General features: G+C 38.1%; 1 protein-coding gene across 1 annotated transcript in view; it reads right to left on the bottom strand.

Moving 5' to 3' along the window:
• Window positions 1-26,612, bottom strand: part of MYH15 (myosin heavy chain 15) — a 168,509-nt gene that overhangs the window by 58,648 nt on the left and 83,249 nt on the right. The window contains 9 exon segments of the mRNA XM_067737164.1: window positions 7,137-7,444; window positions 7,447-7,525; window positions 11,274-11,385; window positions 14,512-14,657; window positions 16,309-16,424; window positions 16,427-16,484; window positions 18,223-18,378; window positions 18,381-18,469; window positions 25,090-25,352. Coding sequence (XP_067593265.1) covers window positions 7,137-7,444; window positions 7,447-7,525; window positions 11,274-11,385; window positions 14,512-14,657; window positions 16,309-16,424; window positions 16,427-16,484; window positions 18,223-18,378; window positions 18,381-18,469; window positions 25,090-25,352 — 1,327 coding nt within the window.

Raw genomic sequence — 26,612 nt, 5'->3', positions numbered from 1 at the left:
AAAAAGAATTCAGAGTAGTCATAGTAAAGATGATCTAAAATCTTGGATATAGAATGGACAGAGAGAATGAAACGTTTAACAAGGACCTAGAAGATGATGAACAACAAACAATGATGAACAACACAATAAAGGAAATTAAAAATTCTCTAGAAGGAATCAATAGCAGAATAACTGAGGCAGAAGAATGGATAAGTGACCTGGAAGATAAGATAGTGGAAATAACTACTGAAGAGCAGAATAAAGAAAAAAGAATGAAAAGAATTCAGAACAGTCTTAGAGACCTCTGGGACATTAAATGCACCAACATTCGAATTATAGGGGTCCCAGAAGAAGAGAAAAAGAAAGGGACTGAGAAAATATTTAAAAAGGTTAGAGTTGAAAACTTCCCTAATATGGTAAAGGAAATACTCAATCAAGTCCAGGAAGCACAGAGAGTCCCATACAGGATAAATCCAAGGAGAAACATGCCAAGACACATAGTAATCAAACTATCAAAAATTAAATACAAAGAAAAAATATTAAAAGCAGCAAGGGAAAAGCAACAAATAACATACAAGGGAATCCCCAAAAGGCTAAGAGCTGATCTTTCAGCATAAACTCTGCAAGCCAGAAGGGAGGGGCAGGACATATTTAAAGTGATGAAAGGGAAAAAACTACAACAAAGAAAGATTACTCTACCCAGCAAGGATCTCATTCAGATTTAACAGAGAAATTAAAACCTTTACAGACAAAGGAAAGTTAAGAGAATTCAGCACCACCAAACCAGCTTTAAAACAAATGCTAAGGGAACTTATCTAGGTGGGGAAACATAAGAGAAGAAAAAGACTTACAAACCCAAAATAAATAAGAAAATGGTAATAGGAAAATACATATCAATAATTACCTTAAATGTAAATGGATTGAATGCCCCAACCAAAAGACACAGACTAGCAGAATGGATACAAAAATGAGGCCCATATATATGCTCTCTACAAGAGACACACTTCAGACCTATGTACACATACAGACTAAAACTCAGGGGATGGAAAAAGATACTCCATGCAAATGGAAATCAAAATAAAGCTGGAGTAGCAATTCTCATATCAGACAAAACAGACTTTAAAACAAAGACTATTACAAGAGACAAAGAAGGACACTACATAATAATCAATGGAACAATCCAAGAAGAAGAAAAACAATTGTAAATATTTATTCACCCAACACAGGAGCATCTCAATACATAAGGCAAATGCTAACAGCCATGAAAGGGGAAATCGACAGTAACACAATCATAGTAGGGGACTTTCACACCACACTTTCACCAATGGACAGATCATCCAAAATGAAAATAAATAAGGAAACACAAGCTTGAAATGATACATTAAACAAGATGGACATAATTGATAGTTAAAGGACATTCCATCCAAAACCACAGAAGGCACTTTCTTCTCAAGTGCTCATGGAACATTCTCCAGGATAGATCATATCTTGTGTCACAAATCAAGCGTTGGTAAATTTAAGAAAATTGAAATCGTATCAAGTATCTTTTCTGACCAGAATGCTATGAGACTAGATATCAATTACATGAAAAAATATGTAAAAATTACAAACACATGGAGGCTAAACAATACACTACTTAATAACCAAGAGATCACTGAAGAAATCAAAGAGGAAATCAAAAAATACTTAGAAACAAATGACAATGAAAACATGACGACCCAAAACCTATGGGATGCAGCAAAAGTAGCTGTAAGAGAGAAGTTTATAGCAGTACAATCCTACCTCAAGAAACAAGAAACATCTCAAATAAACAACCTAACCTTACACCTAAAGCAATTAGAGAAACAGGAACCAAGAAACCCCGAAGTTGGCAGAAGGAAGGAAATCATAAAGTTCAGGTCAGAAATAAATGAAAAAGAAATGAAGGAAATGATAGCAAAGATCAATAAAACTAAAACTGGCTCTTTGAGAAGATAAACAAAATTGGCAAACCATTAGCCAAACTCAACAAGAAAAAAAGGGAGAAGACTCAAATCGACAGAATTAGAAATAAAACAGGAGAAGTAACAACTGACACTGCAGAAAAACAAAGAATCATGAGAGATTACTACAAGCATCTATATGCCAACAAAATGGATAACCTGGAAGAAATGGACAAATTCTTAGGAAAGCACAATCTTCCGAGACTGAATTAGGAAGAAATAGAAAATATAAACAGACCAATCACAAGGACTGAAATTGAGACTGTGATTAAAAATCTTCCAACAAACAAAATTCCAGGACCAGATGGCTTCACAGGCAAATTCTATCAAACATTTAGAGAAGAGCTAAAACCTAACCTTCTCAAACTCTTCCAAAATATAGCAGAGGGAGGAACACCCCGAAACTCATTCTACGAGGCCACCATAACCCTGATACCAAACCAGACAAAAATGTCACAAAGAAAGAAAACTACAGGCCAATATCACTGATGAACACAGATGCAAAAATCCTCAACAAAATACTAGCAAACAGAATCCAACAGAGCATTAAAAGGATCATACACTATGATCAAGTGGGGTTTATCCTAGGGATGCAAGGATTCTTCAATATACGCAAATCAATCAACGTGATAAACCATATTAACAAATTGAAGGATAAAAACCATATGATAATCTCAATAGATGCAGAGAAAGCTTTCAACAAAATTCAACACCCATTTATTATAAAAACCCTCCAGAAAGTAGGCATAGAGGGAACTTACTTCAACATAATAAAGGCCATATATGACAAACCCACAGCAAACATCGTTCTCAATGGTGAAAAACTGAAAACATTTCGTCTAAGATCAGGAACAAGACAAGGTTGTCCACTCTCACCACTATTATTCAAAATAGTTATGAAAGCTTTAGCCACAGCAATCAGAGAAGAAAAAGAAATAAAAGGAATCCAAATCGGAAAAGAAGAAGTAAAGCTGTCACTAGTTACAGAAGAAATACTATACATAGAGAATCCTAAAGATACTATGAGAAAACTACTAGAGCTAATCAATGAATTTGGTAAAGTAGCAGAATACAAAATTAATGCACAGAAATTCTTGCATTCCTATACACTAATGATGAAAAATCTGAAAGAGAAATTAAGGAATCACTCCCATTTACCACTGCAACAAAAAGAATAAAATACCTAGGAATAAACGTACCTAAGGAGACAAAAGACCTGTATGCAGAAAACTATAAGACCCTAATGAAAGAAATTAAAGATGATACAAACAGATGGAGAGATATACCATGTTCTTGGATTGGAAGAATCAACATTGTAAAAATGATATACTACCCAAAGCAATCTACAGATTCAATGCAATCCCTGTCAAAGTACCAATGAAATTTTTCACAGAAGTAGAACAAAAAATTTCACAGCTTGCATGGAAACACAAAAGACCCCGAATAGCCAAAGCAATCTTGAGAAAGAAAACCAGAGCTGGAGTAATAGACTCCCTGACTTCAGACTTTACTACAAAGCTACAGTAATCAAGACCATATGGTACTGGCACAGAAACAGAAATACAGATCAATGGAACAGGATAGAAAGCCCAGAGATAAACCCATGCACATATGGTCACCTTATTTTTGATAAAGGAGGCAAGAATATACAATGGAGAAAAGATAGCCTCTTCAATAAGTGGTGCTGGGAAAACTGGACAGCTACACATAAAAGAATGAAATTAGAACACTCCCTAACACCATACACAAAAATAAACTCAAAATGCATTAAAGACCTAAATGTAAGGCCAGACACTATAAAAACTCTTAGAGGAAAACAGAGGCAGAACACTCTATGACATAAATCAAAGCAAGGTCCTTTTTGACCCATCTCCTAGAGAAATAGAAATAAAAATAAACAACTGGGACCTAATGAAACTTAAAAGCTTTTGCACAGCAAAGGAAACAATAAACAAGACAAAAAGACCACCCTCAGAATGGGAGAAAATATTTTCAAATGAAGCAACTGACAAAGGATTAATCTCCAAAATATACAAGCAGCTCATGCAACTCAATATCAAAAAAACAAACAACTTAATCCAAAAATGGGCAGAAAAACTAAATAGACATTTCTCCAAAAAGATATACAGATGGCCAACAAACACATGAAAGGATGCTCAACATCACTAATCATTAAAGAATGCAAATCAAAACCACAATAAGGTATCACCTCACTCTGGTCTGAATGGCCATCAATAAAAAACCTAGAAACAATAAATGCTGGAGAGGATGAGGAGAAAAGGGAAGCCTCTTGCACTGTTGGTGGGAATGTAAATTGATACAGCCACTACGGAGAACAGTGTGGAGGTTCCTTACAAAACTAAAAATAGAACTACCATATGACCCAGCAATCCCACTACTGGGCATATACCCTGAGAAAACCATAATTCAAAAAGAATCATGTACCACAATGTTCATTGCAGCTCTAGTTACAATAGCCAGGACATGGAAGCAAACTAAGTGTCCATCGACAGATGAGTTGAGAAAAGATATGTGGCACATATATACGATGGAATATTACTCAGCCATAAAAAGAAACGAAATTGAGTTATTTGTAGTGAGGTGGAAGGACTTAGAGACTGTCATACACAGTGAAGTAAGTGAGAAAGAGAAAAATAAATACCGTATGCTAACACACATATATATGGAATCTAAATAAATAAATAAATGGTTCTGAAGACCCTAGGGGCAGGACAGGAATAAAGACGCAGATGTAGAAAATGGACTTGAGGACATGGGGAGGGGGAAGGGTAAGCTGGGACGAAGTGAGAGAGTGGCATACATTTATATGTACTACCAAATGTAAAACAGATAGCTAGTGAGAAGCAGCCGCATAGCACAGGGATATCAGCTCGGTGCTCTGTGACCACCTAGAGGGGTGGGATAGGGAGGGTGGGAGGGAGACGCAAGAGGGAGGAGATATGGGGATATATGTATATGTATAATTGATTCACTTTGTTATAAAGCAGAAACTAACACATCATTGTAAAGCAATTACACTCCAATAAAGATGTTAAAAAAAAAGAAAATACTTTAAATATAATCAGAGGAAATAAAAGAAATTGCAGGGGTTAAAGGAGTAGGATGTAGTGAGGTATATACCTACTTGTGGGAACTAGTTCCCAAAGATGGCCCCCCAGGGAGCCACAGTCTCTAGTATTTGCAGCCATGTGTAGACCTTACCCCTGTGACTCATCACTGTTGGGAGTCACACAGAATCACTCCACTGTATTGTAAGCCTTCCTCACAAGAGTTTTTGCACCTTTGGTCTCTTGGAATATTTGCTTTTAGTGCCCTGAATTGCCATGTAAGAAGTCCAACTCCCCTATGCCTGCCATGCTATGAGGAAACCCAAGTTAGCTACATGGAGAGGTCACACAAAAAGAGAGATTTCCAACCAGCCCCCAACTGTCTAGCTATCCCAGCCCAGGAGCCAGACACACAAATGAGTAAACCTTCGGATGATTCCAGTCTCAACCGCTATCTGCGATAAGCCTGTCAACCTCCAGAACCAAGAGAGAGAATAATAAATTATTGTTTTAACTCTAAGTGATTTGTTACATATCAGTAGATAAACAGAACATTACTTTTTGGTCAAGGAGTCAGATTAAGACAGATATGGACAGACTTTGCTTTTTTCTCAAAATACCATTCTTAGTGTGGAAAAGCCTTTTGTTTTTGGCAGTGGGTGAATAATGCCCATGTGGAAGAATATTTTATTCTTTGGAACAAGAAGGAAATAAATGGATGAGTGAATAGCTTATAAGGTGAAGAGAGAAGTTATAATTAATGGTCTTAATCTTATCAGTAAGATGTTAACATTTATTAAAAGGAAGGATTCAGAAAGGCAGCATTTATTAAAAGGAAGGATTTAGAAAGGCAGGGTTAGAAGTCTGTTTTTCTTCTAAAATAAAACAAAGTGAGTTAGAAGAACAAAGAACTTCTGAGCAGCAATGAAATTCTATAGGAAGTTGGAAAGTATAAAATTCACACCTAATTAGTATGGATTTATGGTGAACCTATCAACAGTTTTATGATTTTATGACTTCCTACTAAAATGTACAGAAACAGAAGAGTTCCTGAGGATGAATGAGAGGCAAAGAGTATGAAGAGAGAGAGGTCTTCCAGGGCTCACTTGGGCTGACAAAAGAAGATGAAGCCTACAAGGGCAAGGAGTGAGAATATTTTCATTGTTGAGGACAGAATCGATACAAAATGCAGAATACAGAAGAGACAGAGGAAGAGAGGTCCTAAGTCCTCACTAGATTTATATTCTAAGATAATTGGAGGTGGGTTGGCAGGGACAGTGGAAAGAAAGAGAAGGAAAAGCAGGGTAGTTGTGTTTCTACTCAACGTGGTCTTTAAAGGAAATTAATGCTAAACGTTTCAGGAGTCACTCAGTAGCTGAAGAAATTCTACATTTTTCTGACCACCGTCCATAAAGATCAAGCTTTATTGTTGGTTCGCCTTTCCCGGGTGACTATAAATTCTGCTCACAAGGACAATTTGGCACCAGCTACTTGCTCTGTGTGACCTCAAGCAAGGCTCCTCTCAACTGCCAGGAGGTAAGGCAGCTCTCACCTGTGATCTGATACTAGTCATTCAAGATGAGAGCTGGCAGTGTAGAGATTAATGGGCTCAGTGAAGAAGGAACATGTGATAAAGTTTCTCCTAGTGTTGGCTCGTTAAAGAGATGCCAGAGGACATGAAGGAGAAAAAGTTCTCTCCTCCCCGCAAAGCTATTTGTGCCGCCATTTGTTCAGAAGGACTCAAAGTACCTGAGCCCCACCGTGGAGTGCTCCCAACTCAAAGCCATCCTTCAAGAGAGAAGCACCACTCATGAGCTAGTGGTTTCACTTGTCCAGTCTACTTACTACATCATCACTAGAGAGACTCACAAGGAACATGGACTGGAATTCCAATGAAACCAGAAGCCACTGTCAGGCTACCTTCAGGGGATGGTCATGTGACTTTAACAATCACTGAGATTAGACCTGATCCAGCCAATCTGAAGATTTCTAGCCTCCACTGGCAAATACTCTGAGTCATCAATTTGCTTTAACTTTCTTTTCCTTCCCCTCCTCTGCCTACTTCCATGTCCTAAATCCTCAAGGAGGGCTTGGCAATGTTCCTTACCTTAGCTCTGGTCATCTGCTCAACATGGGTCAGGACATCATTCACTTTGAGCTGCAGGTCACTCTTGTCTTTTTCCAGTGTCTGCTCGACCTGTTGTAGATTTTCTACCTGGCTCTCCAGCTCAGCCAGGCTGTCTCCGTGCCTCTTCTTCAAAGAGGCAGAGGTTGCCTCAAAGTGCAGTGTGGACTCTTCCATGTCTCAGCGGAGCTTCTGGAATTTTGTTTCTTGTTTCTTAGTTATTTCCAGTTGAGCCAAACTGGCCCCTGCTGTCTCCTCCAGCCCCTCATTCAGGTCTTCCAGCTCTCGGTGAGGTCAGTTCTCTCCCTTTCTACCTTGGCTCGAGTGGTCCTTTAAGCTTCCAGTTCGTCTTTCAAAACCTGTATCTGAGCCTGTAGCAATAAATAATTTTGATTTTACTAAGCACTTGTAGCATATTTTATATTCAAGAGCTCTACTGTATTTTTTTTTATTTTTCACAACTAACACTTTTGGTTCTCATTTTATAGTTAAAGAAGATAGAATACAGAGAAATTAAATGATTTGATCCAAACCAATACCAAGAGCAGGATTAAAATTTGTAATTCCTCTCAATTTCCCAGGCTTTGGTGATAAGCAACCTCATTATACTATATACATGAAGAGGAAATTTTAATAAAGAGCACTTTCCAAAGGAATAGAAAATATTTTTCATATAACAAGGAATCATTTTAAAGAGAGCTTATTAAAAAAATAACATGATGAATGTTATATACAATACCTCATTTATCTGGAATTTGCTTACCTGACAACCTCAACTATTGGAAACTTGGGCAAAAATCTGATTAATAGACTAAATATTTTGAGTTCAAGCAGCTAACTCACAAGCATCAATTTAATTTTACACACAATTCTGACAAACCTGGTTACTTGGTTTCTTAGTGTGTAGGTGATTTAAGGTAGCAGGAAAATTGAAATAAAAAATAATTTTATTTTGGTGGAGGAATGAGACTACTAAATTGGATAGTAATCTGATATCATTAGAAGCAGAATTATAAGACAAAGAAAAGAAGTGATAAGAACTCTCAGAGCCCAAAAGTCTTTCAGTGTAACGGCAAAGAGCTCGACAAATCTTGATAGCATCATTGTGGGACAGTACAGTAAAACCAAGGATGGTGGGCTTCCCTGGTGGCACAGTGGTTGAGAATTTGCCTGCCAATGAAGGGGACATGGGTTCGAGCCCTGGTCTGGGAAGATCCCACATACCGCAGAGCAACTAGGCCCGTGAACCACAACTACTGAGCCTGCGCGTCTGGAGCTTGTGCTCCGCAACAAAAGAGGCCACGACAGTGAGAGGCCCGCGCACCATGATGAAGAGTGGCCCCTGCTCGCCGCAACTAAAGAAAGCCCTCACACAGAAACAAAGACCCAGCACAGCCAAAAATAAATTAATTAATAAAATAAAATTTAAAAAAAAACAAGGATGGTCATTAACATCACCTTAAATAATTAGGCATAGGTTAGAGTATAGGGAAAAAAGGATAACTTCTATTTTAGAATATTAAAAATTTCATTAAATGAGTATGATTGCTGAGAGGAAGCTAATTTCTAGACCAGCCCATTAAGTAAGTCTATCTAATCTGTAGATGAGTTATGACAGAGAAGGTGCCAAAAAATGTATGATTTCCACATCCAGGTAATCGTGATCCCCTTCTAATTAGTTATCTTGGGATCCAATACCTTTATTTATAACAATACTGTCACTGAACCAAACATTTCTGAAACATTTCTTTAGAAATAACTTTAGTGCTACAGTAATCAAGACAATATGGTACTGGCACAAAAACAGAAACATAGATCAATAGAACAAGATAGAAAGCCCAGAGATAAACCCACGCACCTATGGTCAACTAATCTATGAAAAAGGAGGCAAAGATATACAATGGAGAAAAGACAGTCTCTTCAATAAGTGGTGCTGGGAAAACTGGACAGCTACATGTAAAAGAATGAAATTAGAACACTCCCTAACACCATACACAAAAATAAACTCTGAATGGACTCGAGATCTAAATGTAAGACTGGACACTATAAAACTCTTGGAGGAAAACATAGGCAGAACACTCTTTGACATAAATCACAGCAAGATCTTTTTTGATCCACCTCCTAGAGTAATGGACATAAACACAAAAATAAACAGGTGGGACCTAATGACACTTAAAAGCTTTTGCACAGCAAAGGAAACCATAAACAAGACCAAAAGACAACCCTCAGAATGGGAGAAAATATTTGCAAATGAATCATCAGACAGAGGATTAATCTTCAAAATATATAAACAGCTCATGCAGCTCAATATTAAAAAAACAAACAACCCAATCCAAAAATGGGCAGAAGACCTAAATAGACATTTCTCCAAAGAAGACATACAGATGGCCAAGAAGCACATGAAAAGCTGCTCAACATCACTAATTATTAGAGAAATGCAAATCAAAACTACAATGAGATATCACCTCATACCACTTAGAATGGGCATCAACAGAAAATCTACAAACAACAAATGCTGGAGAGGGTGTGGAGAAAAGGGAACCCTCTTGCACTGTTGGTGGGAATGTAAATTGATACAGCCACTATGGAGAACAGTATGGAGTTTCCTTAAAAAAACTAAAAATAGAATTACCGTATGATCCAGCAATCCCACTGCTGGGCATATACCCAGAGAAAACCATAATTCAAAAAGACACATGCACCCTAATGTTCATTGCAGCACTATTTACAATAGCCAGGTCATGGAAGCAATCTAAGTGCCCATTGACAGACAAATGGATAAAGAAGATGTGGTACATATATACAAAGGAATATTACTCAGCCATAAAAAGGAATGAAATTGAGTTGAATGAAATTTGTTGAGACGTGGATGGATCTAAAGACTGTCATACAGAGTGAAGTAAGTCAGAAAGAGAAAAACAAATATCGTATATTAATGCATGTATGTGGAACCTAGAAAAATGGTACAAATAAACCAGTTTGCAGGGCAGAAGTTGAGACACAGGTGTAGAGAACAAACGTACGTATGGACACCAAGGGGGGAAAGCAGCGGGGGGGTGGGGATGGTGGTGTGATGAATTGGGCATTTGGGATTGACATGTATACACTCATGTGTATAAAACTGATGACTAATAAGAATCTGCAGTATAAAAAAACAAACAAAAAACAACTAATACTAAACTTTCTTTGGGTTATTTGTATGGAAATATGTTAATATAAATGTTTCAGACATTAAAAATAAAAAGAAATAACCTTTAGATAGTATTTTTTAAATCATCAGGGTAAGAAAATTTGTATTTTGGATAAATTGAACATTTTTTGGATAAAGTATCATTTGAAGAGAAGTCTGGTGAATATGATAGGCAGTCACTTGGAGATTAATATTGTCTGAAAGCTTACCCATAAAGTAGTGAGACTGGTCTAATTTGGCTCAAAATATCTCAGAAGGTAATAATCAGAAAAAAGTTCCAAAATTATTTTGAATAATAGTTACATTAGTGAGATAACTACTTACCTTCAAAGGAAAAAAATCCATCTGCATGTATACATGAGGAGTTAAACGTATCCATGCTTTAAATTACTTTATAATGTGGTCATATAGTATAAAACAGTTGCCTGGTCTCAAACTTATAAATAGCTGCCCATTATCAAATAATGTTTTGAGGCTACAAGTAGCTACAAGACAGATTTTCAGCATAATTGCCTTCTAAGCACAAAAACTAATCATCATAAAAAATTAAATTGGTAGCATTGAATGCTTACCATGGGTCAGGCACTGAGCTTACCACTTAAATGTACTGTTGCATTTAATTTTAGCTCAAAGGTTGTCAGGAGGATTAATGAGTAAAAATGTAGATGTCCAGGGTTTTAGCACAATACTTAGTTTATGTCAAACGTTCAACAAATTAGCTACTTGTTTTTTTATTACCTTCGTGATTAGGAAATCTAAGCTTAAACAGTAATGTTCTCCAGAGTCACGTATCTATAGAATGCCAGGTTACCTTCTCAACCACTGCTCTTTTCTGCCTCATCTATAGTTGGCTAGAGCTATGGGTACCTTTGCAGAGCGTTTGTCACTGAAGTCAATCATCACCCATGGATCTAACTACAGGTGCACACAGGTATTTGATAAATGATTCCCTGGAGCCCTTTAACCATCTTCTGAAGCTGAGCCACCAGGCCTTTCTCATTCTCCACCTTTGAGCTCATCTGATTCATTTCTGATTCTTTCCTGTTAGGGAAAAGAGGTATCAAGTGGAATTGCTCAGCGTAATAACATTTTGTTTAAATATTCTTTAAATTATAGTAATAACACATGAAGTCATTCACTGTAAAAAATTCAACTATTACATCTATAGCTGAAGTCTTCTTGGCTATTATACCCAATCTCTCTTCCTTGCCTAGAGGTAACCACCATAATCAATTCGGTGTGAATCCTCCAGACATTTTTCTGAGGATTGACATATGTTTGTGCTTATATATCAGTAGAAATAGTTTCATTTTCTTTACTGTGAAAGGTATAATACTGTATACATTTGAATTTATAATTCTACAACATTTTTAACCCAATAATACATGGAGATTTTTCCATGTTGGCCTACACATAGATTACTTCACTTAAAAATTAACTGTGACATACTAGTTTATGATTTAGATATCATGTGGTTATTTATCCATTTCCCTATTAATAAACATTGAGGTTTTCCCCCAAATTTTACTTTTACAAATAATGCTGTTCATATACATGCACCCTTGTGTACATGTGAGTGTCTCTACAGAGTGGATATTGAGCAGGGAATTGGTGCGTCGGGTATAGGTATGTGTTTAAAAACTTATAACCTTGCCCTTTGGCCTCCAATAGCAGTGTGAGGTTATTTCTCTACATTTACACTTAACATTAGCACACTTCTAAATTTTTCCTAATCTAACAGATTAGTATGTCATTGTTTTATAATGAATGTCCTTGTTTACTAGTGAGGACAGCATGTTATCAACTATGAGGATTTTAAAATGGGCAATAAAACAAATGAACCGTGTCCGTTGCCCATTTTTCTGTTAGGTTGTTCATCTAATTATTGAATTATAGATTTTCCTTTAATACTCTTGATCTTTATTTTTTGATATCTGCTGTAGATATTTCTCCCACTTTCTAATTTGCCCCAGTTTTATTTATGTTGGCTTTTGCCACATAAATGTTTAAAATGTCGAGGTATCAACATCAAATTTATCAATATATTCCTTTTATGCCTTTGGATTTTTGTGACTCATTCAGTCTGACCTGCCAGTTTCCTAAGACTTACCACCTATATTGTCTTTTAATGGTTTTGTTTTTTAATGGTTTTTGCTGTTTTTTTTTAATTGAAGAACATTTAATAGGAGATCTACCCTCTCAACAAATATTTAAGTATACAATTTTATTAACTATAGGCACAACATTGTATGTCACTCTAGAACTTAATCATCTCTAGAACTTAATCATCTTGCACGATGGAAGCTTTATGCCCATTGAAGAGCAACTCCACATTTCCCCCTGCCTCCAAGCCCCTGGATGCCACCATTCTACTCTGTTTCTATGAGTTTGACTGTTTGGGATGCCTCATATAAGTGGAATCATGCACTATTTGTCCTTCTGTGACCGACTTATTGCATTTAGCATAATGTCCTCCAGGTTCATCCATGTTGTTGCATACGGCAGGATTTCCTTTAAAAAGAGGCTGAATAATGTTCCATTAAATGTATACACCACATTTTCTTTACCCATCCATCCATCAGTGGGCATTTAGGTTGTTTCCATATCTTGGCTATGGTGAATAATGCTGCATTTTCTAATGATTTTAAAGCTTGATTTTTGCATTTAATTCTTTAATGAAACTGGATTTTGTGTTTGTGTGAATAGCGTGAGGAAGAAATTTAACTTTTATCTCAGAAGATGAAGAGCTTATAATCTGTGTTATTTATTAAGTAATCTATCCTGTCATCACCATTTTAAAATGCCACATTTTCATGTATTGTCTCCATATATACATAGGTCCATTTAGAGAAAATGCTGTATAATAAATTTATCATTTCCTGAAAACATGGGTTTCTGAAATGCCAGAGCTCTTTGACCTGTGGCCTACAAGGACATAGAGTATCATTTTCACTTTGCTGAGCTGAAACACAATCTTCAAAATTGAATGCTTAGGGAACTCTATCATCATTTTACCTTTCACTGTTCCGTTACATTCATAGGGTTACTTATTTCATCTTTTCCTACCTATCAGGTCGGAAACACCTATCAAGTTCAGTAACTTATTGGCAGGCTATTAATCAAGTCTGACCACAAGCATGTGTAATGGAAACTCATGTACACAGACAGGAAAACCAGAAGCTCATAGTTGCTCACTTGACTTTCTTCTTCACTGTGGGCTCCAATAACCAGTGGGCTCCCAGCTTTAACCTGGCCTTATCTCACTCTTAGATCTCACTGTTTCCCTCTCTTATTTGATCTATTCCAAATAACTGGAAAATCCCTAATCGTTAGAAGAAAGTCTAGCTGGGGACTCCCCTGGCAGTCCAGTGGTTAAGACTACGGGTTCCCACTTCAGGGGGCATAGGTTCAATCCCTGGTCAGAAAACTGAGATACTGCATGCTGCATAGCTCAGCCAAAATTTTTTTAAAATATGGAGAAGAAGAAGAAAGTCTAGCTGAACAGAGGAAGACAAAAGGGACAAGGTGAGAAAATCCATTTCACTGAATGATGAAACTAAACTGAGAGGGCCGTCTTGCCCTGAGCTCCTTGGGAATCCATGTGAACTGAAGGTCTACTGATTTTGATCATGTTATGTTTTGCTTTCAATTTTAAGGTTTAATACTTATACGGTAAATTATTTGACCAAAAAAAGTTAGATAAATGTTAATGAGGTTATATCTGGCAAATAAGTTTTGTTTTGTTTTTTTTTAAATGATCAGATGTTATATGGGACTTCATATTAGGATTTATTTTCTTTTTTTTTTTTTTTTTACTTTAGGCCATTGGTCTCATCATGAGTAAAAGAAGTGAGCGATTTTTATTTTGACTTGTAACTTCAAATTCCAATAATTCGCATCTCCTGTGCCTTACACCTTTCATTCGCATCTACTGGTCAGCCTTCTCAGTTACTTTCTTGTAGGTTATTACATAATTATAAAAAGAAAGTTCACATAAAGTCTAGCAAAAGAAAAAAAAATCAATTTCCTAGGCTTGTTATCCTTCTTTCCTCCCCTTCAGGTCTTAAGACATCTGGCCCTAGGGTCATGAGGATAAATGACATGAGAGAGCTGTTTCCTCCGATAAAAGGTCTCCCAGAATCTCGAGTCAACAGAAAGGTGACTCACCTCCTCAGCTTTCCTGCTAGCTGCAGCTGCCTGCTCTCCAGGTCCTCCATGCTTTCCCGGTTCAGCTTTACCTCGCCCTCCAGTTTGCACTCTTCCTTTTCCCAGTTCATTCTCGCTTTGCTCTCCTGTTCAAGGGCACCCTCAAGCTGACAGAAGGAGACATTATTGAGCCCAATAAATAAGTAAAGTTTATACTTTACTAGATGTGTTCATTAACCACTTACCTTCTGGAAAAAGAAAGAAAAATACAAGCAGAGTCTGTAAATGATGCCCAGTTATGTAGATATTTTAAAATAAATATTGTACACATCAATAGGACAACAAAAGAATCTAGAAATCATGGTGATGAAGGAAAACTTTAAAGATTAAGGAATACGTGTTCTAGCCTACAGAAGAAGCCAATAATAGATGTCTAGTGAGTCCTTGTTTGATTGCTTTCCAGTGATGGGAAGCTCACTTCTTCACATGGCAGCTCACTTCATGGGTAGATAAGTCCATTTACTCAGGAGCACTTCTTCATAAGAAGCCAAAGTAGTCTCTGTAAGTTCATCCCACCGGCCTAAGCTCTGCTCCCTGGAGCAGCACAAGCAAATCTGTCTCCACATGATCATTCACGAATATTAGGCAGCTGTCCTGAGTCTTCCAACTCAGTATCACTGACCCTTTCAAACGCATCTCACATGGCGTGATTTCCACACCCTCCTTTACCACCTTGGTACCCTCTATGGTCCATAACATTGTGTCATATTCTGGTACCTCCAACAAGGTGATCAGAACATTCAAGTTCTGTCTGTAGTGTTGCCAACCATGATGTTGAGGTTAGCTTAGCGGGAGGCTAAATAACAGTTACAATATGGCTAGTTTTCAGTGATATATTTACTTTGCCACAATAGAAGCTATTTCCTGTGACTAGCAAAAGATATAAAATTCGAATAGGGGAGAAGGGAGAATTTCTGGAGGGCATATGCAAAAACCTGAAGATAAATGAACTCTGCGAGAGAACAAGTGTGTGTGTTGTTTGCACACAACCAATAAATCCCCATATTGAGGCTTTGTGAGATATGTATCAGTGGAAATAGGAAGAGAAGTCAGACGACTAATAGGTAATAGAGGAAACTGATAGAAAGGCATGAGGAAAAAGAAGCAGATAATAAAAAAAAAAAACCCTAACCACCCTTGTCAGCAATTTAATAAAAGCTAAGCTTTGGGGACTAATAAAACAGTGAATGCACACAGTGTCAGCTGGGAGGAAACAGGAAGAGTGATGAACCTAACCACTGAGACTCGTCTGAAGCATCTTTATTTCACAAGGTATTTGGAGGCAGAACAGGGGCACCATCTCCAGAATCTTACAAGTGTTTTCCAATAGTGTTGGTAGAACACAGCTTGTGACTTACATATCTTTTTACTTTAATAAACCTCAGTGCATGGCTGGAGACACAACAGGGCCTTAAAGCAATCCTTCAGTACTAGTGTCAGATAAAGCGCCAACATATCTGCGGGGCAAAACACCAGGTTCTGTCGGGAACAGTCAGTCAGATTGATACCCCTTCACGATTCATCTCAGTGTTCTCCCACTGCCCAGGGTTGTGTGAAAGTTGCATATAAAAACAGACAGATTACATGCTGGGGCCCTTCTTCTACTGTAGTGGCTCACCTCTTATTTCTAAATAATGAGGGAAACTAACCATGCTACTAAGTTTTCCTGAAAATGTCAAGATAAATGAACTAAGTAAAAAGTGGAGGTTTGTACAGATGTAGACACACAGCTAACTAGCAAGACATATCACTACTGACCTCGTTCGCTGGCTGCTCTAGTGTCAGCTTGGTTTTGCTCAGGGTGAGGGTTTTCTCCTCTTCCGCGTGCAGGTCCTCCAGGGTCTGCTGGCAGGCCTCCCGCGCACCCTGGCTGCTCGCTGAAGTTTGCTGACGTCCTCACTGAGAGACTCCACCTCCTCAGTCAGATTCTTAACCTGTGGGGAGAAGACGACAACAGTTCCTTGAGAGCCACTTATGGAAGGTGGGGTATAAACACTAAGGGCCATCTCCTCTCTTTTCTAGGACCAAAAATCTCATGCGGTATCCACTGTTATAAAGAACTAAATTTAGCCAAATTCCTGATGGACTTTTTAAAACTCTAAATTCACTTTTTCTTTTACACACAGACACAAATGATCTGTTAGCTCTCCTGGTCGGGGAATGGGGTATTCTGGTTAATCAAATATTATCAGCATAGTGGCTTCCCTGGTGGCGCAGTGGTTGAGAATCCGCCTGCCAATGCAGGGGACAAGGTTTCAAGCCCTGGCCTGGGAAGATCCCACATGCCGCGGAGCAACTAGGCCCGTGAGCCACAACTACTGAGCACGCGCGTCTGGAGCCCATGCTCTGCAACAAGAGAGGCCCACGCACCGCGATGAAGACTGGCCCCCGCTCGCCGCAACTAGAGAAAACCCTCGCACAGAAACGAAGACCCAACACAGCCAAAAATTAATTAATTAAAAAAATATATATATATTAATATATATATATTATATATATATAATATATATATATATTATAATATATATATATATTATATATATATATAATATATATAATATATATATATATATATATTATATATATATTACATGCCCCAGCATGTAATACCAACACTATATATATATATTATATATATATATATATAATATAATATAATATATATATATTATATATATATATAAAATAATATATATATATATAATATATATATATATAATATATATTATATTATATATATATATATAATATATATTATATATTATATATATATATTATATATATAATATATATATATATATTATATAATAATATATATATATTATATATATATAATATATATATATATATATATTATCAGCATAGGTCAGTGGATGGCCAGTATTCAGAGTGCCGTATTATTTGTATAACAAGAACACCACTAAAGGTAATTTAGCTTTCTTTAGAGTATTCAGGGCAATATTAATCTTGTGCCTCAAATCCTAAGAAAGTGGCAGTTAAAGAGAGTTCCAGCTGATAAAATAGGCAAAGGTGTAAGCCATTTATATCAGGTCCAAGTGCTTTTTATGAAAGGGAACTGATGTACAAGAGTTGCTATTTAATCATATGCCAAAATTACGATATTATTCTGGAGACTTTTTTTTTTTATCAAAGGTTTGATACAGACCCCTCAGCTGACTTCAGTCTATACACAGATGCACAAGATAAAAACCTCAGTTAAAATGAACAAAACATTAAGGTCCTTAGCTGGAATTAAAATGACATCTCAAGGTCAAGCTCCAAATCAACGACAGAGGTGGGAATTCAGACGTGTCCCAAATCACCTTTCAATAAACTGCATCCTGTTCCCTCTCCTTCCAAAAGAGGATACTTAGAGAGGCCCAATGAAACCATTTTGCTCTTTCTATCAGATTTCACATGCAATTAGATTGGAACAAATGAAAACATTTCATTTGGGAGATTAAGTGGGGTTCCATAAATTCAAGTTGGAACTTTGAATTAGGATGGCACAGTTCACCAGATCCTTCATTTGATGCCAGTTCTGACTCCCAGTGCTGTAAAGTTGCGGACCACTGTGTTAATTAATATAAACAGAGCAAGTCTGGTCCTGGAGCCCGATTGAGAGTGTGGAATTCAGGCATCTAGGCCTTCCTGACATTATAGAAAAAGTACCTTGTACTCTGAAGCACGCTTCTCCTTCTGTGACTTTGCCAATAGTGTCTCCAGGTCATCGATTTCTTTCTTCTTGGACGCGGAACATTCATCTTCGACTCTCCGCCCTCCGGCAGTCAGCTGGGAATTTACCTCCTCTTTTTCCTCCCCCCAACCCCCAACGCAGGCAGCGCCTGGACGCTGGCCTCCAGCTGGATCTTGGATTTAATCAGCGACTCGCGCTGCTCTTCAGCATTTGCCAGGGTCTCTCGTTCCCGCCATGATGAGGAGAAAATTGTTGCCAACAGCTGGAAGTAATTTAACAGCCAGGCGAAATGCTGCTTAACACACAGCAGAGAGATAATTGCCTGTCCTCTGCCCGGCACTTTCACCTACCTTTCCTAAGCAGTTGAAATAATATTCCCAGTTCCCTGACCCTATGGTTGAGAAGTGGAGGAGTTGCTTGTGTTTGGAGGCGCTTTTGATCTTTCAGGCCATTCAGTAGATTAGATTACCTCTTCTAAAGCACTTAATAGAATCCTGGTGGGCTAAAGGAGCTAATGTCCCTCCAAAAATCAGTGGTGTGCTGATTAAATCACAGCTACTGGAAGCATCCCTGCAGGCATATAGTTTGAGGGCGGTACCTGCTCAGAATATGGTCTTTTAAGAAAGTGGTGTTCCCTCAGACAATAGAATATTTATAATATTATTATAAGGACCCTGATGCACTTATTTAATATATAAGCATCTTCTAATAAATAGAGCTGGGCTGTATTTTTTTTATTCATAAGCTGAATTTACAATTCATGAGGTTCCTTGAATATCACTAACTAGACTTTACTATTATTTCCAACTAAAATATTTTTCTTGAAGGTTCTGCCAGCAGTAAATTCCCCAAGTTATAACCATAGAGTGTGCAATCCTCCTTCCTCTTATTTTTTCAAACATACTGCTGCCAACTCTCACTGTGTGGCCCACTCTTTCTGTGTTATGGTCCAAGTCAAAAAAGAAGGGGCCGATTGCTTTTTGCTACAAAAGCACCTGTGTAACTTTGAACTCCTTTCACTTGTCTCCATTTAGAGGCTAAATAAAACCTCTTTTCTGTGAGCAAGTTCTTAATTACTAGAGGTCTCGTTGTGACATAACTTCACACATATCTCCATATTTCATCTTTAGACCTCATCCATCCTCTGCAATTTGGGCAATCTATTACCTAACTATTTGCTTGGCTTACGTTGTTTCATCTACTTAGATCAAGAGCAGAGAAGGGCAAAAATCCAGGCTATTGGATCCTGGCTAACTCTCAGCCTGTCTGCCCAACAAATGGGGCTCAAAGAGGCACAGATGGGGGAGGTATAAAATAGTGAATCCCCAACATCATTGAAGACCCAAGAGAAGGACTAAACTAAAAACAAACAAAAATGTTAAGGATCCATGCATATCAGAGAAGCTTCCAATGCTTGAGCAATAATGGGGATATTTGATCTTAGCTCATCCCAGGTTGACAGGCAGAATAGCTCTTTGCTCTCTTCCATTCAGCACTTGTACAGGACCTGTCACCATCACCAAATGAAGCCAACAATCCAATCGACCATCATCGATCCTCTCATTTAACATGATGGCAGGTTTGGGGCCAGCTGAGCAGTGGTGTGACAGCTTAACAGTAGGGACATCCTTTCCCCAGTGGCAGTTATTTTCTCATGTACTCACAGTGTTAATTGAAATGGGTTCACTCAGTGCTTCCGGTATTTTGAGTTAGTGAATAATTTGAAAAGAATCCTTGTTTCCTTGATTCCTACTGTATGGAGGTGTGTTTCTTAAAAATCAATGAGATAAAAAAAAATCAATAAGATAAAATATTTCATAGCCAGGTCAGCTTTTTAAATCAGTTACAATTTGAACTCATCTCAGCCTTCCAGGACTTGCCCTGCAATTGGCTTCATGTGTCTCCTATGCTCCCCACAATGATCTTTATTCATGTATCCCAGACTTTTACCCACCTTTCCCTTCACAAGTTGGGTGTATTTCTATCCCCACATCAGCCCAGGTAGTACTGGCCACTCTTTTTGTTGAGAGGAAGAATGATGAAAACTAGGAGGCCAGGTCTCATCCTAGGCTCCCTGTGTCCTAAGCCAGACAAAATATGATATTACAAACCGTGATTCTCACAATATGGATCTTAATGTAGGTTTGGAGCGGGGCCTAGAAATCTGTATTTCTAACAAGCATCCCAGGTGAGGCTGATACACACTAAAGTTCTTGAACCACTGCTATATTAAATATGTATCAGAAATGTGGGTCTGAATGTAAACTCTCGTAAAATACGGCCTATTGGAACACTGATGGGTAGCAGAGTCCCAAAAGAAACGAATAACTTCGGTCAGCCTAAAACTACTAAATTTTCTGTTTTCCGTAAGTCCAAAAAGCAGGAAAAAATACAATATGTTTATATAATGTATTTGAACCCAGTATTATTTAACTTAGCACTGTGCTAAGTGCAGTGGAGAGTACAATAAAGGTGGATAAAATTTCATACCTGCCTTTGGGATGTAACAGTAGTCCTGGTAGCTAGAGAAGAGGAATAAAAAATGGAGTGAATAAGGGCACATCGGCATCAGATTAGAGATGGAGGCTCAGATGCCTGGGCCAAGGGTTTGGATCCTATAATGCACATATTGCAGGATCTGAAGCTTGTTCATCAGGGAAGCAACATATTTGTTCAAGACAATGGTTCTCAATCCTGGCTGGATATCAGAATCACCCATACAGATGATTTGGACCCACACAAGACCCACTTAGTCAAAGTATCTGAGAGTGGAGTCTAGGCACCTTTCTTTTTATTTGTTAATGCTTCACAAATAACTTTGATGCAAAGTCAAGGTTGAAAACTGCTGTTTTAAGAACTCACCTCATTGTGATATTGACTTGGACTGGGAAAGGGCAAGTAGGGAGATCTAAATCAGGAAAACCAGTTAGGGGCATACTGCAATAATCCTGAAGATCTCAGTAAAGCTTTTCTCAGGACCTATTAAGATCCTATCTTTTTTTTTTTTTAACACCTTTATTGGAGTATAATTGCTTTACAATGGTGTGTTAGTTTCTGCTTTATAACAAAGTGAATCAGTTATACATATACATATGTTCCCATATCTCTTCCCTCTTGTGTCTCCTCCCTCCCACCCCTCTAGGTGGTCACAAAGCACCGAGCTGATCTCCCTGTACTATGCGGCTACTTCCCCCTAGCTATCTATTTTATGTTTGGTAGTGTATGTATGTCCATGCCACTCTCTCACTTTGTCACAGCTTACCCTTCCCCCTCTCCATATCTTCAAGTCCATTCTCTAGTAGGTCTGTGTCTTTATTCCCATCTTACCCCTAAGTTCTTCAGGACCTTTTTTTTTTCCTTAGATTCCATATATATGTGTTAGCATACGGTATTTGTTTTCCTCTTTCTGACTTATTTCACTGTGTATGACAGACTCTAGGTCCATCCACCTCACTACAAATAACTCAATTTTGTTTCTTTTTATGGCTGAGTAATATTCCATTGTATATATGTGCCACATCTTCTTCATCCATTCATCCGATGATGGGCACTTAGGTTGTTTCTATCTCTGGGCTATTGTAAATAGAGCTGCAATGAACATTTTGGTACATGACTGTTTTTGAATTATGGTTTTCTCAGGGTATATGCCCAGTAGTGGGATTGCTGGGTCGTATGGTAGATCTATTTGTAGATTTTTAAGGAACCTCCATACTGTTCTCCACAGTAGCTTTATCAATTTACATTCCCACAGCAGTGCAAGAGTGTTCCCTTTTCTCCACACCCTCTCCAGCATTTATTGTTTCTAGATTTTTTGATGATGGCCATTCTGACAGGTGTGAGATGATACCTCATTGTAGTTTTGATTTGCATTTCTCTAATGATTAATGATGTTGAGGATTCTTTCATGTGTTTGTTGGCAATCTGTATATCTTCTTTGGAGAAATGTCTATTTAGGTCTTCTGCCCATTTTTGGATTGGGTTGTTATTTGTTATTGAGCTGCATGAGCTGCTTGTACATTTTGGAGATTAATCCTTTGTCAGTTGCTTCATTTGCAAATATTTTCTCCCATTCTGAGGGTTGTCTTTTGGTCTTGTTTATGGTTTCCTTTGCTGTGTAAAAGCTTTTAAGTTCCATTAGGTCCCATTTGTTTATTTTTGTTTTTATTTCCATTTCTCTAGGAGGTGGGTCAAAAAGGATCTTGCTGTGATTTATGTCACAGAGTGTTCTACCTATGTTTTCCTCTAAGAGTTTGATAGTTTCTGGCCTTACATTTAGATCTTTAATCCACTTTGAGCTTATTTTTGTGTATGGTGTTAGGGAGTGATCTAATCTCATACTTTACATGTACCTGTCGAATTTTCCCAGCACCACTTATTGAAGAGGCTGTCTTTTCTCCACTGTATATTCTTGCCTCCTTTATCAAAGATAAGGTGACCATATGTGCATGGGTTTATCTCTGGGCTTTCTATCCTGTTCCATTGATCTATCTTTCTGTTTTTGTGCAGGTACCATACTGTCTTGATTACTGTAGCTTTGTAGTATAGTCTGAAGTCAGGGAGCCTGATTCCTCCAGCTCCATTTTTCATTCTCAAGATTGCTTTGTCTATTCAGGGTCTTTTGTGTTTCCATACAAATTGTGAAATCTTTTGTTAGAGTTCTGTGAAAAATACCAGTGGTAGTTTGATAGGGATTACATTGAGTCTGTAGATTGCTTTGGGTAGTAGGGTCATTTTCACAATGTTGATTCTTCCAATCCAAGAACATGGTATAACTCTCCATCTATTTGTATCATCTTTAATTTCTTTCATCAGTGTCTTATAATTTTCTGAATACAGGTCTTTTGTCTCCTTAGGTAGATTTAGTCCTAGATATTTTATTCTTTTTGTTGCAATGGTAAATGGGAGTGTTTTCTTAATTTCAATACAATCTTACCTTAAGAAACAGGAAACATCTCAAATAAACAACCTAACCTTGCACCTAAAGCAATTAGAGAAAGAAGAACCAAAAAATCCAAAGTTAGCAGAAGGAAAGAAATCATAAAGATCAGATCAGAAATAAGTGAAAAAGAAATGAAGGAAACAATAGCAAAGATCAATAAAACTAAAAGCTGGTTCTTTGAGAAGATAAACAAAATTGATAAACCATTAGCCAAACTCATCAAGAAAAAAAGGGAGAAGACTCAAATCAAGAGAATTAGAAATGAAAAAGGAGAAGTAACAACTGACACTGCAGAAATACAAAAGCTCATGAGAGAGTACTACAAGCAACTCTATGCCAATAAAATGGACAACCTGGAAGAAATGGACAAATTCTTAGAAATGCACAACCTGCCAAGACTGAACCAGGAAGAAATAGAAAATATGAACAGACCAATCACAAGCACTGATGTTGCGACTGTGATTTAAAATCTTCCAAAAAACAAAAGCCCAGGACCAGATGGCTTCACAGGCAAATTCTATCAAACATTTAGAGAAGAGCTAACACCCATCCTTCTCAAACTCTTCCAAAACATAGCAGAGGGAGGAACACTCCCACACTCATCCTACGAGGCCACCATCACCCTGATACCAAAACCAGACAAAGATGTCACAAAGAAAGAAAACTACAGGCCAATATCACTGATGAACATAGATGCAAAAATTCTCAACAAAATAGTAGCAAACAGAATCCAACAGCCCATTAAAAGGATCATACACCATGATCAAGTGGGGTTTATTCCAGGAATGCAAGGATTCTTCAATATATGCAAATCAATCAACGTGATACACCATATTAACAAATTGAAGGATAAAAACCATATGATCGAGCTTCCCTGGTGGCGCAGTGGTTGAGGGTCTGCCTGCCGATGCAGGGGACACGGGTTCGTGCCCCGGTCTGGGAAGATCCCACATGCCGCGGAGCGGCTGGGCCCGTGAGCCATGGCCGCTGAGCCTGTGCGTCCAGAGCCTGTGCTCCGCAACGGGAGAGGCCACAGCAGTGAGAGGCCCGTGTACCGCAAACAAACAAACAAACAAACAAACAAACAAAAAAACCATATGATCATTTCAATAGATGCAGAGAAAGCTTTCAACAAAATTCAATACCCATTTATGATAAAAACCCTGCAGAAAGTAGGCATAGAGGGAACTTACCTCAACATAATAAATGCCATATATGACAAACCCACAGCAAACATCGTCCTTAATGGTGAAAAACTGAAACCATTTCCACTAAGATCAGGATCAAGACAAGGTTGCCCACTCTCACCACTCTTATTCAATATAGTTTTGGAAGTTTTAGCCACAGCAATCAGAGAAGAAAAAGAAATAAAAGGAATCCAAATCGGAAAAGAAGAAGTAAAGCTGTCACTGTTTGCAGATGACATGATACTACACATAGAGAATCCCAAAGATGCTACCAGAAAACTACTAGAGCTAAGCAATGAATTTGGTAAAGTAGCAGGATACAAAATTAATGCACAGAAATCTCTGGCATTCCTATACACTAATGATGAAAAATCTGAAAATGAAATTAAGAAAGAGCCTGTCTTTTGATTTGCTAATGGGTTACGTGCTAACTACAGAATTTGAATTAAGATCCAGAGCTTCCTGACTCCCATGATAGATTTCCATCTGTTTATATAGTTAAAACCCATCTAAAAGTTTGTCCCTTTTTCAAAGACATACTGTCAATGAAATCACTTCACTGTAAAGGGTGTCTCTCTAAGTGTTTCCACTGTCTGTGTTGGATGAAATTCTACAGTATTTGCATAGCACGTGCCTCTATTTTTTTTCAAGTCAATACTGCCTGCAAAACAAGGGAATCTAATTAGAAACTTGATTTGAAGAAGAAATGGTGGGGCTAGTCACAGCCTGCAGCTGAAGAAGCAAGTCATTCTTTTCCTGGTGTAGGGAGATTTGCTTGGCTTTCAGCTCCTCCCTCGGAGATTCTGATTTCGCCAACGCTTTTTGCAGCTGCACACACTCTTCCTTCAGTCCAGCTACCTCCTTTCCCATTCCAGCAGATCTAACAAAAGGCTTGATCTTGAAGAAGAGCCTCATCCACGGCCAGCCCTTCACAGCCATGAAAGCTCTTACGTTCCACTGGATCAAAAGAAGTGCATCCCTAAGTTGAGGGGGAAAAAAAGAAAAGAAAAGAAAGTTAACCTAGACTATTTAAAAGAGTTACTTTCCGGATTTCCCTGGTGTTGGGTGGTTAAGAATCTGCCTGCCAATTCAGGGGACACAGATTCGATCCCTGGTCCAGGAAGATCCCACATGCTGCGGAGCAACTAAGCCCGTGCACCACAACTACTGAGCGTCCGAGCCACGTGTTGCAACTACCGAACCCGTGTGCTGCAACTACTGAAGCCCACATTCATAGAGCTCGTGCTCTGCAACAAGAGAAGCCATTGCAATGAGAAGCCCGTGCACTGTAATGAAGCGTAGCCCCCACTTGCTGCAACTAGAGAAAGCCCACACGCAGCAACGAAGACCCAACGCAGCCAAAAATAAATAAAATTTAAAAAAATAAAAAAATTTAAAAGTAAAAGAGTTATTTTCCAAATTAAGATCCCTAATAAGCACATCTTTTTAGGAGTCATTATAAATCCTCATTAGTCTTCAAAGCACTTCTACATCCAAGCTCTCATCTGATTCTATCAAAAACCCTTTGAGGGACTTCTGGGGCTAACAATGTTGTGGACTATTTGTCCTGAAAATGTTTCCACTACAAACATCCTTTAAATGAGAGCTGACCCTTAAAGAGGGTAAGAACTATAGAGGGCGCTAAAAAAAAAAGCAGAGCGAAGAGTGAATGCTTGTACAGTTTGACCATCCTTATGGAAGGAGGAAGCCAGGCTTGGTATTGTAGGGTTTGTATTTTTATATCCTCGTGGATAAAGAGACAGGCTGTGATTTTCAAAGAATTTCACCCTTCATGAAAAGGAGGATTTAAAAATTCACCCACTGGCACAGAGAGAAGTCAAAGAGAAGCACATCTGATTTGGTCTGGGCTCAGGGTGAAGAAAAAAGATCCTATGCTAAGAATGTTTTTTATATACTATGAACCAGCACCACCGGCGTGTTTGAGATTTAAATTATACTACCTGATTAGTGTAGAAATACACAAGAAATTAGCATAATCATTTTTTTACACTGGTAATAAATACCCTTTGGGCCCTTGGGGGAAAAATACAAAAGTGCACTGAAGAAAATACCCTAAAATCAAGCACTAGAGATTTTCTTAAAGTCCCCTTGAAGATGAGCTTACAGTTCAAAATTACAAAACACATATAGAGGGGCTTCCCTGGTGGCACAGTGGTTGAGAGTCCGCCTGCCGATGCAAGGGACACAGGTTCGTGCCCCGGTCTGGGAGGATCCCACA

The sequence above is a fragment of the Pseudorca crassidens genome, chromosome 5 (assembly GCF_039906515.1).
Source record: "Pseudorca crassidens isolate mPseCra1 chromosome 5, mPseCra1.hap1, whole genome shotgun sequence".
Taxonomy (NCBI): Eukaryota; Metazoa; Chordata; class Mammalia; order Artiodactyla; family Delphinidae; genus Pseudorca; species Pseudorca crassidens.
The sequence above is the reverse complement of the archived record's forward strand: the minus strand, read 5'-3'. Positions and strand labels throughout refer to the sequence as shown.